The sequence below is a fragment of the Loxodonta africana genome, chromosome 8 (genome assembly GCF_030014295.1).
Source record: "Loxodonta africana isolate mLoxAfr1 chromosome 8, mLoxAfr1.hap2, whole genome shotgun sequence".
NCBI classification, from domain to species: Eukaryota; Metazoa; Chordata; class Mammalia; order Proboscidea; family Elephantidae; genus Loxodonta; species Loxodonta africana.
In genome coordinates, this window is record NC_087349.1 from 115,991,564 (window position 1) to 116,005,079 (window position 13,516).

A 13,516-nucleotide genomic window follows, 5' to 3' on the forward strand; every position below is an offset into this window, starting at 1 on the left:
GCAAGGAAGCAAGTAAACACTACTGCAGTCATTGCCAAAGGACTCAGAAGCCAATTTAAAAGGATTCGTATTGGTTAAAGATAGATTCTGTTGCCATGAAATCAAGACTAGTCTCTGATGTGGCTTGAAGCACATCTAATATGTTTAAAGCCATGAATTTGTAATGACACTAAGAAATGTAATTTATCGATGTTGGAGGATGCTAGGGAGCCAACTTTTTAAAAACTGGTGAAGGAAGTATCAATCCTGTCTTTCCTATATAAACTATACCTCTGGAAAACCGAATAATGGAAGAGGGGTTGTTTGTCTTTAAGACGTATTCCAGGCAATCAATGAAGGCAAAATAATAGAATTGGAACATGACCACTCTGCAACCTTCGATGAATTAATGAATCTAGACATTAACACAAACAATAGCTGCAACATAAAAGAGAGAGAAGGGGGAGAGGAGAAAGAGAGAGAGAAGAAACAACTATACATTTTGCATCGTCTTTTGATGGAAAAATATACTACCTAGCCAAAAAAGTCAAATCTTAATCTGATTAAGTTTTTTCTTCCAATTTCCAGGTTACAATAAGAACATATGAAATCGCACCACGAGGAAGCAATCGGCAAATTCCAGACTGTGAGAAACTTCACAGCACAGAAAATTAGTTTTATCAACAAATAACTTGAAAGGAAACTAAAAACACTAAAAAAAATAGAATTGGAGGTGGTATCTATATATAAAAAGAGATTTAAGAGGAAAATTAGTTAATGTATTCACAGAAAAAAATTAAAAAATAATATGATTATCTCAATAGATGAAGAAAAAGTAAGAAAATTCAAAATTCGTTTCATTCCTTGAAAATAAAAGAAGGGAGCTTCCTTAACCTGATAAAGGGATCTATGAAAACCTCTCTTTTCTCTTTTTTTCTTACCTGGAAACCCTGGTGACATAGTGGTTAAGTGCTACGGCTGCTAAGCAAGAGGTCGGCAGTTCAAATCCGCCAGGCGTTCCTTGGAAACTCTGTGGAGCAGTTCTACTCTGTCCTGTAGGGTCACTATGAGTCAGAATGGACTCGACGGCAGTGGTTTTTTTTTTTTTTTATGAAAACCCTACACCTAACATCGTACTTAATGGTGAAACATTAAATGCTTTGTAAGATCAAAAATAAGGCAAGAAAACCCTCTCTCTCCACTCCTATCTAACATACTGGAAGGCCTAGACAGTGTGATAGGCAAGAAAAAGAAAGAGGACATATGATTTTCAAAGGAAGAAATCAAAATCTTTATCAGAAAATGACATGATTAGTCTTTGCAGAGACTCCCAAAGAATCGTAAACAAGCTCCTAGAACTAATAGGTGAATTTAACGAGTTTTCAGGATGTTCTTGTTGTATATGATTAAGTCAGTTCCGACTCAGAGCAACCCTGTGTGACAGAGTAGAATTGCCTCATAGGATTTCCTAGGCTGAAATCTTACAGGAGCACATCACAAGGTCTTTTCTTCTGCAGAGCTGCTGGTGGGTTGGAACTGCCAACCTTTGGGTTAGCTGACTAGTGCTTAACCATCACGGATCCTGGTTTTCAAGACACTGGGTCAATATACTAAAGTGAATTGCGTTTTTATGTTTCAGCAATGAAGAATCAGAATTAAAAAATATGTATATATGTATAGCATTTACAGTAACACTAGAGAAATGAAATGCTTAAATATAAATCTAAGAAAATGTTTGCAGCATCTGTATATTATTGAAAACTACAAAACTCCAATGAAAGAAATGAAAGAAGACCTAATTAAATGGAAATATAGACCATATTCATGGATTGAAAGCCCCAATGTTGCTAAGGCATCACTTCTTTCCAACTTGGTCTATAGATTCAATGTAATCCCAATAAAAACCCTTTGAGCTTTTAAATAGGTACCAACAAGTTATTTCTAAAATGTATATGGTAAGCAAAGGAACTAGAATAAGCAAAACAATTCTGAAAACAGAAGGAAAAATCAGAGGACTCACACTATCCAATTTCAAGACTTATATAAACCTACAGCAATCAAGACAGCATGGTGTCGACAAAAGAAAAGACACATAAATCAGTGGAACAAGATAGAGAGCCCAGAAACAGGCCCAGACAAAGGCGTGAATGCAATTCAGCAAAGGGTGGTCTTTTCAACAGATCATGCTGGGAAAATTGGATGTGGGTATGCAAAAAATAAAACTCAACGCATAACTCACACCTTATACAAAAATTTCCTCCTAGGAATATCTTTCTTCCCAGGCATTTGAAAGCCCATTTCTATTAAAAAATGTTTTGCTGAGTGAAAGAACTGTGAGTATATACAGGAGGTCTGTGAAGATAATTTTTTTTTATATCTTTTTAATTTTTAAATATCTTTCTTACAGAGACTTTTTCATGTACATCCTCATGCTGCTTCTGCTTATGTTTATGACGTATGGGAGATTCTCCCGGGATGAATATACCCTCAATCAAGCCATCCGGAATGAATTTACAAGGTAGGAAATGTGGGTGAACTTGTCTACATCTGGGCCATTGCATGGGTGTGATCTACTCCTGGCTCAGGGCTCCGGGTGAGGGTTTCCATGGGATGCTCAGTGCTCAGGGCTCTACGTGAGTGTTTGCTTGACTCTGTTACATTGAGCAAGCCAGATGATGTCTAATTTAGACAGAGTCAGAGAGGAAGTGACCCTCGGGACCATCTAATCCACTCCCTCTGTTCATTTTGCCTTTGCAAGATTGAAGCCTAAAGGTTTTTCACCAAGTTGGAGATCAAGTCAGGGCTGTCTTCTCCTCTGATGTGAAATATGGAAAAGATTGCCAAATTGACTCATGAATAGTATTCTCCCCAGTCATGAGGGACCTCCATTCACGGATATGGGGACTTTGGGCACATTCATAATGTCTCATTTTGGTAAATAAAACTCATAAAACTGTTGCTGTTGAGTCAATTCCGACTCATAGCAACCTTATAGGACAGAGTAGAACTGCCCCATAGGGTTTCCAAGGAGCGCCTGGTGGATTCTAACTTCTGATCTTCTGGTTAGCAGCTGTAACTCTTAACCGCTGGGTCACTAGGGTTTCCATTTTGGTAAATAGTGGAACAATTTTGCAAGACATTTTAAGGTCTGGGAACCTCAGTCCTGTGCCAAAATAGGGTATAGCAATTCCTTTTTTGCTGAAGACATCTAAGTTCTTCAATCAATGGTATTAGCAAATGCCTTCTTGAGTTCTCTACCTTTTTTCAAGCCATTCGTTTTTTTCCTACTACTTTTAAAAGTAGTAGATGTTCACTGTAGGTCAATAAAGAAAGAACTGAAAAATCCAAAGCTGGAAAATATATACTACTACCTCCCAGAAACAACCACTGATTAATATTTTGTTGTGTCATATTTCTTTGGTTCTAAAAAACATAGTTTACATGTTTCAAACTTTCTCAAATTGGGACATACATATGTTACGATCAGTGTGTACATTTAGAGTAGCATTTCTTTTTTTTTAATTGAAAAATTGTTATTAAATTAATGTAGTTGTTGTTAGGTGCCATTGAGTTGGTTTCGTAGCGATCCTATGCACAACAGAATGAAACACTGCCCGGTCCTGCGCCATCCTCACAATGGTTGCTATGCTTGAGCCCACTGTTGCAGCCACTGTGTCTTCCTCTTTTTCGCTGACCCTCTACCTTACCAAGCATGATGTCCTTCTCCAGGGACTGATCCTTCCTTATAACATGTCCAAAGTATGTGAGATGTAGTGTCACCATCCTTGATTCTAGGGACATTCTGGTTGTACTTTTTACAAGACAGATTTGTTCATTCTTTTGGGAGTCCGTGGTATGTTTGATATTCTTTGCCAATACCACAATTGAAAGATGTCAGTTCTTCTTCAGTCTTCTTTATTCATTGTCCAGCTTTCGCATGTATATGAGGCAATTGAAAACACCCTGGCTTGAGTCAGGCACACCTTAGTCCTCAAGGTGACATCTTTGCTTTTCAATACTTTAACGAGGTCTCTTGCAGCCGATTTGCCCAATGCAATGAGTCTTTTGATTTCTTTATTGCTGCTTCCATGGGTGTTGATTGTGAATCCAAGTAAAATGAATCTTGACAACCTCAATCTTTTCTCCGTTTACCATGATGTTGCTTATTAGTCCAGTTGTGAGGATTTTTCTTTTATTTCTGTTGTGGTGTAATCCATACTGAAGGCTGTAGTCTTTGATCTTCATCAGTAAGTGCTTCAAGTCCTCTTCACTTTGAGAAGCTAGGGCGTGTCATCTGCATAACGCAGGTTGTTAATGAGTCTTCTTCCAATCCTGAAGCCCCGTTCTTCTTCATATAGTCCAGCTTCTTGGATTATTTGCTCAGCATACAGATTGAGTGGTGAAAGGATAAAACCCTGAAGCACGCCTGGTTCTTTACTATGGTTTCAGTAGAAGGAAATAAAATAATTCAGTACACTCCAGGATTTGCTTTCTCTTTCTTTGGAGATTATTTGCAAACATGTTCCTGCAGCTTTCCTGTGAATGTGTTATCTTTGACTAAACGATTCGATGTAAATTATTTTTGTTGGATTTTTTTGGCGGGGATGAATCACTGGAAAATCCAGTCAAATTTCCTAGTATTTCATGGCATATTTTTTTTATTTCATATTCTACAAAGACGGGATTACTGATATCCAAAGATAATGGCTAGCTAATAATGTCATGCTACATGCCAGCTTTATGACCCACTAGTAAAGTAAGACCTGGATTTCCAAGTTAAAGGAGCCTGACCTGGATTTCCAAGTTAAAGGAGCCTGAACTCTCTATAACTCAGTAATCCAACCTTTTATTGACAAACCTCCTAGCAGTGAAATTAAGTGATATTTTTAACCTCTCCATTTACAAAAACAGCACTTACTTCCATTAACAACCAACTTCTAGCTTTCCCATTTGTGTAGACTTGCGATTTATGCCAGTAGATGGCGCTGTGTGCAAAACAGAAAGCACTTTGGTAGCTTCTGGAACTGGAAATCAAAACTTGAACATTTTCTGGCTTTTGCTAGTTTATTTTTTATCTCGCATTTCACAAATCAGCATTATTTGACCTGTTTCTCATGTTGTTGCTTTTTGATATTAAAATCAGAACTATTCAGCTGAGATAATATTTGTGAGATGTGTCAGGTGCACATTCATGACTCAGAAGACGATTTGCCATTGGTTCATGCTGACCTCGTCTTTCCCACAAGGATGCAAAGACTCACTACCTCTGGCCTTTCTGGCCACCAAAAAAAAAACCACCAGGCAGGGGATATTTATGTATCCTGGTTTATAATGGAATGTTGAAATTGGATTCTTCCCCCAACACTCCCCCTCAGTATATAATTCTGAAGCATCAACCACTTTTAGGATTTGACATTTGCTAGCATCCTAGATGGAAGAACTAAAGGGTTCTTGCCCTCATTTGGTGACCAAGTAATGCTGGGCAAGTCCTTTGACTCTGGGCCCTAGTGTCCTCATCCATAAAGTGAAGTAGGTGGGCTACTTGATTTCTAAGGTCTTAACAAAAAATTATCATATTATTGAATTTCTTCTTATTTAAGCTTTAAGTGGTCCTAAAATCAATAAAGTCTCCATGAAATTCCAAATAAAACAAGACAAAAACCACCAATCAATGGAGTAGGTGTTTTTCCCATGTACCATAAATGGAAAACAACTGCCGATTTTATCTTTTGCATTGTTCAGCTATTTTATAGGCCTCTTTAATAACTTGAATTAATACAGACTGGGATAGAGTATTCCTGAATTGTTTGGTTCACCACATGCACTCCAAGCTTGTCAGGAAGGAGGCATGAAATGCAGACAGATGGGATGTGGACCATTTTGTCTCTGAGTCACACTCGGTTCTTGACTTCAACATTATCGCAATTGGGGAGAAAGTATCAGGAAGTGATAAGTTTACCTAAAAGTTGTGAAAACACAACATGGCTTTAAGGATCTATGATATTATTATTTTTTAAAAAAACACAAAATATGGATCCTATTAGTCTATTAAAAAAAAAATGGGATTAATGTTTGTCTGTCAAATGAGATCCAACAGTTCTGCTTCCCAGAGCAGATGCTTAAGATATTCCTGTACTGAAAATCAACCATCTTTCTTCACCTCTCACCTCTCCCTTCCCCTCCCTCCTTCCCTGAAGCCCTCTCTCTCTTCACCTCTCTCTGTTCATCCTTTTCCTTTCTCTGACTGAGGTTGTGAATGCTTGCAGAGCTGGATCAGCTTACTTTACGCCTCCCTTCTCTGTCTCCAGAAGTATCTCCCCTCAGCTGCTTCATCCCACCTCTGCGTGCTTTTGGGAGTCTACAACTTGCCTTACACTTGACATGTATTTTGATCCAAGTTTTATTGTTGCTGTTAGCTGCTGTTGATTCACCCCTGACTCATGGCAACCCCATGCACAGTGGAACAGAACACTACCTGGTCCTGTGCCATCCCCATGGTTGGTTGTGGATTGGACTGTTGTGATCCATGGGGTTTTCACTGGCTGACTTTTGGAAGTAGGTCACCAGGCCTTTCTTCCTAGTCTGTCTTAGTCTAGAAGCCCCACTGAAACTCTTTTAGAAATCAAAGCAACATACAAGCCTCCACTGACTGACAGGTGGTGGCTGAGCATTACAGGCATTGCCTGGAATTGAACCAGGGTCTCCCGCATGCAGGATGAGAATCCACCACTGAAACAGCACTGCTTCGTGTTGACTCCCTACTAAGTGTCAACACCACCCCCTCATCTGTGCCTCTCATCGAGTGCTCAGAGCCGTCTTGGTGCCAGGATCTCGTTGTGACTGTTGTCATTTTGGGGGGCACTGAAGAAAAAAAGATTAAATGACATGCTCAGCAGGCAATACATAGTGAGAAAGGACTTGGGTATCGACTCGTGTGATCCAGGGCCTCCTCCTTCTCCTCCTACCCCCATTGTTCACTCCGCACCAGCCACACTGGCCTCTGCTCTGTTCCTGAACCTGCAGGCACATTCCTGCCCCGGCCTGTGCCCCTGCCATCCTCTCTGCCTGGCACGCCATCTCTCGGTGTCCATGTGGCTCGTTTCTTCAGGACTTTGCTCAAATACCACCTTCTATTGAAGCATTCCCTGGACACTTGGAACTAAGATATTCAGTTGCGCATCCCACAACAGCCTGTCTTTTCTGCTTAACCTTTTCTCCTTAACATTTATTACCAACATAGCATGTATTTTGCTTATTTATTATTTTGAAGGAGCCCTATTAAGCACTTGCCTGCTAATCAAAAGGCCAGCAGTTTGAACCCACCAGCAGCTCCGTGGGAGAAAAGACCTGGCAATCTGCCTCCATAAAGATTTCAGCCTAGGAAACTCTATGGGACAGTTCTACTCTGTCTTATAGGGTCACTGCGAGTTGGGATCAGCTCAAGGGCACACAACAACAGCATTGTTTGTTTCCTCTAACTGTGAAGGGACTTGGTTTTCAGTTTCCCATGTTCTGTAACTGTGCCTGGCACATAGTAGTTGCATAGTTTGTTGAGTGAATAAACAAGTGAATGAATAAGTACTTTATCCACTATACTGCCCTGTCTCCTGCTATTAAGTATCAGAATGAGTGCTGGAGTTTTGTACCTCAAAATATAAATGGTTTGGGTTTTAATTTCTTCAGAGTCTCTGAAAAGAGTTTAGTTTAATGTGAATTAGAGAAAAAAAATTGGCAGGAGAAACATTTTCATTCTTGCCATTAGTTGTTCTTGTTGATCCAGAAACAACATTTTGTTTTTATTCATCCATGAAGAAATGCTGAGAACTCCTTTAAGGGCCTGAGAAGCACCGATAGCTGGTGGGAGTGGAGTCTGACCAGGCTTCTGGATGGGCTGTATGGGGCTGACGTGCATGGGGCCCAGGTGCGTCTTCCATTTTCCTCTCCGCAATAGTATCACCTCAGAAAAGCCATGTGATAGTGGCAGAAACCGGTAAAAAGTATGCTGTTCCTCTCCCTGCAAAATTCCATGACACCCTCCCCAGCTACACCCAATTCCCCAGGTTAACTACTCTCAGGCCCTAGCTAGATGCAGGGACATGGCGTCCCAACAGGAGCTTTCAGGCTGATGGCATGAACAGCTAGCAAACAGAAGGTTCCAGTTCAGTGTGCAGAATGCCATGACAAGGGGAGCCCAAGGAGCAGCCACGGAACTGAGGAGGGCAAATGGCTGGGATGGAAGCATCAAGGAAGCTTCCTGCAAGAGGCGAGCCTTGTCCCAAGTTCTGGAGAAAAAGTTACAGTGGGATATGCATTTTGTGTAACTCTGTTCCTGTTCTTGTTGTTAGGTGCCGTCAAATCAGTTCTGACTCATAGTGACCCTATGTACGACAGAACAAAACACTGCCCTGTCCTGCACCATCCTCACAATCGTTGCTATGTTTGTGCCCATTGTTGCAGCCACTGAGTCCATCCATCTCGTTGAGGGTCTTCCTAGCTTATCTTTTATTTTCTACCTTTTTCTTTTTATAAAATGACTCTGTCCTGCATTTCCCAACCACTTTATTTCTAATTTCATTTAGGTGTATTCCGTGTAATCACATGGGTTGAAACTGGAGAAACTTTAGAAAAAGATAAAAAGGTTCTTATTTGGTACAGATTATGGAAGCACCATATGAATTTTAGACTCTTTCCAGGACAAGACTGTGGAGGTAGTTGCTATCTTTCTTAGAATGATGGTTAAAGCCTGAGAATGTCTTTAGAAGGAAAATAAAATTCTGACCTCCAGTTTAGCAGGCAAAGCTACCCAGCACATACCCGCAGCTTTTGAACACTACTTGATGATGCTCTTTTAAGTTTACAGTATTTCCAGTCATTTTAATTTTTTTTTTCTTTTAGCCTGGAGCTCTTGAAGGAAAATGCTATCTAACTGGCATCTCAGTAATTAAACAGCTAAATATTTCTCTGAATAGTTTATGCAAGGTAAGATATTCTTTTCTCCCCTAAAAATAAATTAAATTATAACTGACCAGGAGACATTTAGGGATCCTTGATAGCACAAAGGGAGCCCTGGTAGTGTAGCAGTTAAGAGCTTGGCTGCTAACCAAAATGTTGGCCGTTCAAACTTACCACCTACTCCTTGGAAACCCTATGGGGCAGTTCTACTCTGTCCCATAGGGTCTCTATGAGTCGGTATCAACTTGATAGCAACGGGTTTGGTGGCAAAATGGTTAAGCACTCGGCTCCAAATGCAAAGGTTGATGGTTCAAATCCACCAGCCATTCTGTGGGAGAAAAAACCTGACGATCTGCTCCTGTAAAGATTACTGCCTAGGAAACCCTATGCGGCAGTTCTGTTCTGTCCTTTAGGGTCACCGTGAGTTGACATTGACTCAACAGCACAACAGGAAATGTTTGGGCCGGAAATTGGTAGATAATTTTAATCATCTCTGGGAGTCTGGCTGATCGTTTGTGTGAGTTCCCAGGTTTGGGGCAGTGTGGTCCTTGACCTCCATTTCCTTCTCTCTTCCCGCCTTTCCAAATACCTCTTCCTACCCTGGCACTCTGCTGCAAGGCTAGTTGATTCATGATCTGACCGTTAGAAGACTTAACATTTTAGGTAAAACCAGAATATTTTTTTCAATGCTAAAAGTAGAATACTGGCAAATCTTTTTCTGATTGTGCCCACTGCTATGGGCACTCTCCCTCTATCATCTCCCATAAAGGGATAGGATTTGGATTGTCCAGGCCCAGGCAGTCAGACACCCCAGCTTCTAGATACTCAGCAGATACAGCGGGAGACCACGTGTACCACGTTTCAGAATATTGGATATACCTTTGTCGGTCAGGGTTTGCAAACCCCAGGACGCAGGGTGAAATTTGAAATATGTACCTATTTCTTCTCTGGTGGTTTCTTTTTCAGCTTTCCAGCCCATTTTCAGCCCTTATCAAAGATGCTCTTCCTGCCTGTAGCCCCAAAGTTGGAGGGCCTATAAACCACTACATGACAGACCCAGAGAATCAAAAAGTAACCCCGAGTCGTCCCGAGGGCTGCGGGGCGAGGGAGGACTGTGTACTCCCCCTGGGCAGGACAAGGTCAGTGTGTTTGGAGAGCCCGTGGTCGTCAGTGTGTGCGCTGGACATGAGCACTCTGTGGCCAAAGGCAGCTTCCCAGAGGGCTTCCAGGGCAGGCACGTGCCTCCACAGTGATGGAAACAGGCCCCAGGGGATTACGGCAGACTTGTTACTATTGTCAGATCACAGAATAGTAGCTGCCCAAGGGCACCAGATGGTGTGCAACAGGATTAGAGTTGAAACTCAGGTCTTCAGACTCTAAGTGCATAAGAAAGGGCAAAACTGAACATTCTTCCAAAAATGCTTGATTTATTCCTAGAAGGCCTGATGTCATGGAGCGTAATGGACATGTATTGAACCAAGCTGGACACTAAAAAAGCACCTCACTTAATCCCCACAACTCTGTGAAGTAGTGCTAGTACTACTTTTGTATGATGTTGTACAGAGGAAGGAATTGAGGCTAGGGAGACTGAACTGCTCCCAAGTTAGAGCCAGGGTTTGAAGCCAGCCAGCCTACAGTGTCCTCTGTCCTGCCTCCCTGGCCCACAGTGGCAGCATGCTCCTTTACGTGCTGTTGGGATTGTACTAACAATCCTGCTTGGTGATGACAATAATGTATGCCTTTGAGTAATACTAAAAATAAATAAATAAAAAAGGAAAAGGAAACAATCTACTAGGTACTAAATGTGGATTGTTAAAAATAATTTCTTTAAAGAATGGGGACCATTGCAGAAAAAGAAAACTGGATGTTGTGGAGCCCTTGGTGCTGAAATACTGGGAACCCCCCCACCCCACCATGCTGTGCTGTGGGGAACCGGAAGCCCTCCTCTCTTCAACCCCCCTGCCTGTGTGTCCACCCTGGCTGCTGACATGGCAAGAGGGTAGGGCAAAGAAAGAGGGACAAAGGGCTATTGAGCGACTCCACGGATACAGAAGGGCCCATCTGTGCAACTCTTTGAAGCTCAGGGGTTGTTTTCCTTGAGAATGCTTGCCTCAGGCATTCCCGGTGTGGGGCCTGCCTTGTGGATACTTCGTGGACTTCAAAGCCTTTCCGTCTTCCCTTGACTTGTGCTCCTTTGCAGGCCTGAAGCCCACGCGATCCTGACCAACCTCAGGGCCAACCGATGGATCAGCCGAGGCACCAGGGCCGTTTCTGTGCACTTCACCCTCTACAACCCTCCAACCCAGCTCCTCACCAGAGTGTCCCTAAGGATGGAGGTGACTCCCACCGGGCATCTCCTTCCCTCCTCTCAAGTGGAGTCAGCCAGCGTTTTCCTCAGTGACTCAACCCTGAGGTACCCCCTCGTGTTTACTGAGGTGAGTTTAGGTCAGCCCCTGCCTACGAGGGGGGCTCAGAAAGAAGCCTGCAGGCTACCCCACCAATAGGTCTTATCCATCCAGACACCACGGGCCACATTCCTATTACATGGCGGCCTTATTAGTGTTGGGGCACAAAATGAATAAGACTCTGATGGGGAAACCAATCACCATGTACATGGCATGTGCAAATATAGAGCTACCTTGACATACAGAATTTATCTTAGGGGGATTGGGACTAATATCTAGATCTTTCCCGTAGGTCTTGGTAAGGTAGAATACGTTCGTGTCGCTTCAGAAAACAATCAAGAGCACAGGAAGCCATTGCGAACATTTTCTTGAGGGCTTTTTCTGATTTTTTTGCCTATATTTAAGCTTTCAGCTACGAAAAACAAAGATTTAATGACATTTCAGGTCAAATACACAGAAAAATGAGATGAGAAACACATTGCCTTAGGAATATAACCAAAATCCAGTTGCCATCGAGCCAATTCTGACTCATGGTGACCCCGTGCGTGTCAGAGTAGAAGTGCACTCGATGAAGTTTTCAATGGCTGATTTTTCAGATGCAGATCTCCAGGCCTTTCTTCCGAGGTGCCTCTGGGTGGACTCACACTGCCAGCCTTTCAGTTAGTAGCTGAACATGTTAACCATTTACACCACCCAGAGACTCCCTCAGGAGTGAAGGGTTGGAAACTCATGAGATTTCCAATTCTGTGGATTGCCAGTGACAGTGAAGGCTGAGATTGTGAGTGGAGCCTCAGTGCTCTGCTTGTATGTTGGGGTGGGAAAGGAAGACTAGAAAAGGAGCAGGGTCTGGAGTAAGGTGAGGCAGGTGAGGCACCTGCCTCAAGTACAAAACTTGCTGGGGCTCCAAAATCTCAGGCATCAAGATAAGTCATGCTGTAATGCAGTATTTTCAAAAATGAAAATTAATGTAAAAAGCCCACGATGGACAAAATATCAAAATTTTAAATCAAGATACAATCAGTATTGCTGATTTTTCCTTTTGCCGTAGGCTGCAGTACGGATCCACACAGCATTGCTTTTGAACGCCTTTGCATTAACCACCAAAAATGAACTCTCCTTTCGTTTGTGTCCCGTGGGGACAGTACATACCAGAACCAAACCCACTGCTGTGGAGTCTGTTCTGACTCATAACACCCCGTAGGACAGAGTAGAATCACTCTATAGGGTTTCTAAGTCCATAAATCTTCACAGAAGCAGACTGCCACATCTTTTTCCCGCAGAGTACCTGGTGAGTTTGAACTGCCAACCTTTCAGCTAGCAGCCAAGCACTTAAGCACTGTGCACCAGGGCTCCTATATATAACCCCCAACGAAAACAAAAAGTAATTATAAAGCTTCCTGCTAATGTGGTTCAAACCCTCATAAGATTATTAAATTTGAGTTTGGGTTACTAACCATCAAAGATTCACAGTGTTTTAATATGGGGTAGGGGTTACAGGAGTGAGAAGGTCAGATGCACAAAGGGGAACACACGAGTTAGTCTGCAGAGTGTTTTCTGTTTACAAAGTACTTTCCATGTACATTATGTCATTTAAGTTCATCTGCGAAGTAGTTATTACAGTTCCTGTTTCAGTCATGAAGAAACTGAGGCTCAGAAGTAGTGCCTGATATCAAGGTCATGGAAGCTTCATAGACACATCCAGACTCCCTGAGGGACTGAATTAGTGGGCTGAGGGCTGTGGGAACCATGAGCTCGGGGGAAATCTAGCTCAATTGGTATAACACAGTTTAGAAAGAAAGTGTTCTACATTCTACTTTGGCGAGCAGCATCTGGGATCTTAAAAGTTGTGAGCAGCCATCTGGGATACTCCATTGATTTCACCCCATCTGGAGTAAGGGAGAATGAAGAAAACCAAAGACACAAGGGAAAGATTAGTCCAAATAACTAACGGACCACAAGTACCACAGCCTCCACCAGACTGAGTCCAGCACAACTAGATGGTGCCCAGCTACCACCACTGACTGCTGTGATGGGGATCACAATAGAGGGTCCCGGACAGAGCTGGAGAAAAATGTAGAACAAAATTCTAACTCACACACACAGATGCAAAAGACCATGCTTGCTGGTCTGACAGAGACTGGAGAAGTCCGGAGAGTATGGCCCCTGGACACCCTTTCAGC

General features: G+C 42.3%; 1 protein-coding gene across 1 annotated transcript in view; it reads left to right on the plus strand.

Annotated features, from left to right (window-relative positions):
- Window positions 1-13,516, plus strand: part of LOC135232268 (polycystin-1-like protein 1) — a 34,885-nt gene that overhangs the window by 7,857 nt on the left and 13,512 nt on the right. Inside the window, exons 4-8 of the mRNA XM_064290239.1 lie at window positions 2,387-2,497; window positions 7,792-7,900; window positions 8,875-8,958; window positions 9,898-10,070; window positions 11,132-11,366. Of these exons, the coding sequence (XP_064146309.1) occupies window positions 2,387-2,497; window positions 7,792-7,900; window positions 8,875-8,958; window positions 9,898-10,070; window positions 11,132-11,366 (712 nt within the window). The remainder of the gene's footprint in view (window positions 1-2,386; window positions 2,498-7,791; window positions 7,901-8,874; window positions 8,959-9,897; window positions 10,071-11,131; window positions 11,367-13,516) is intronic.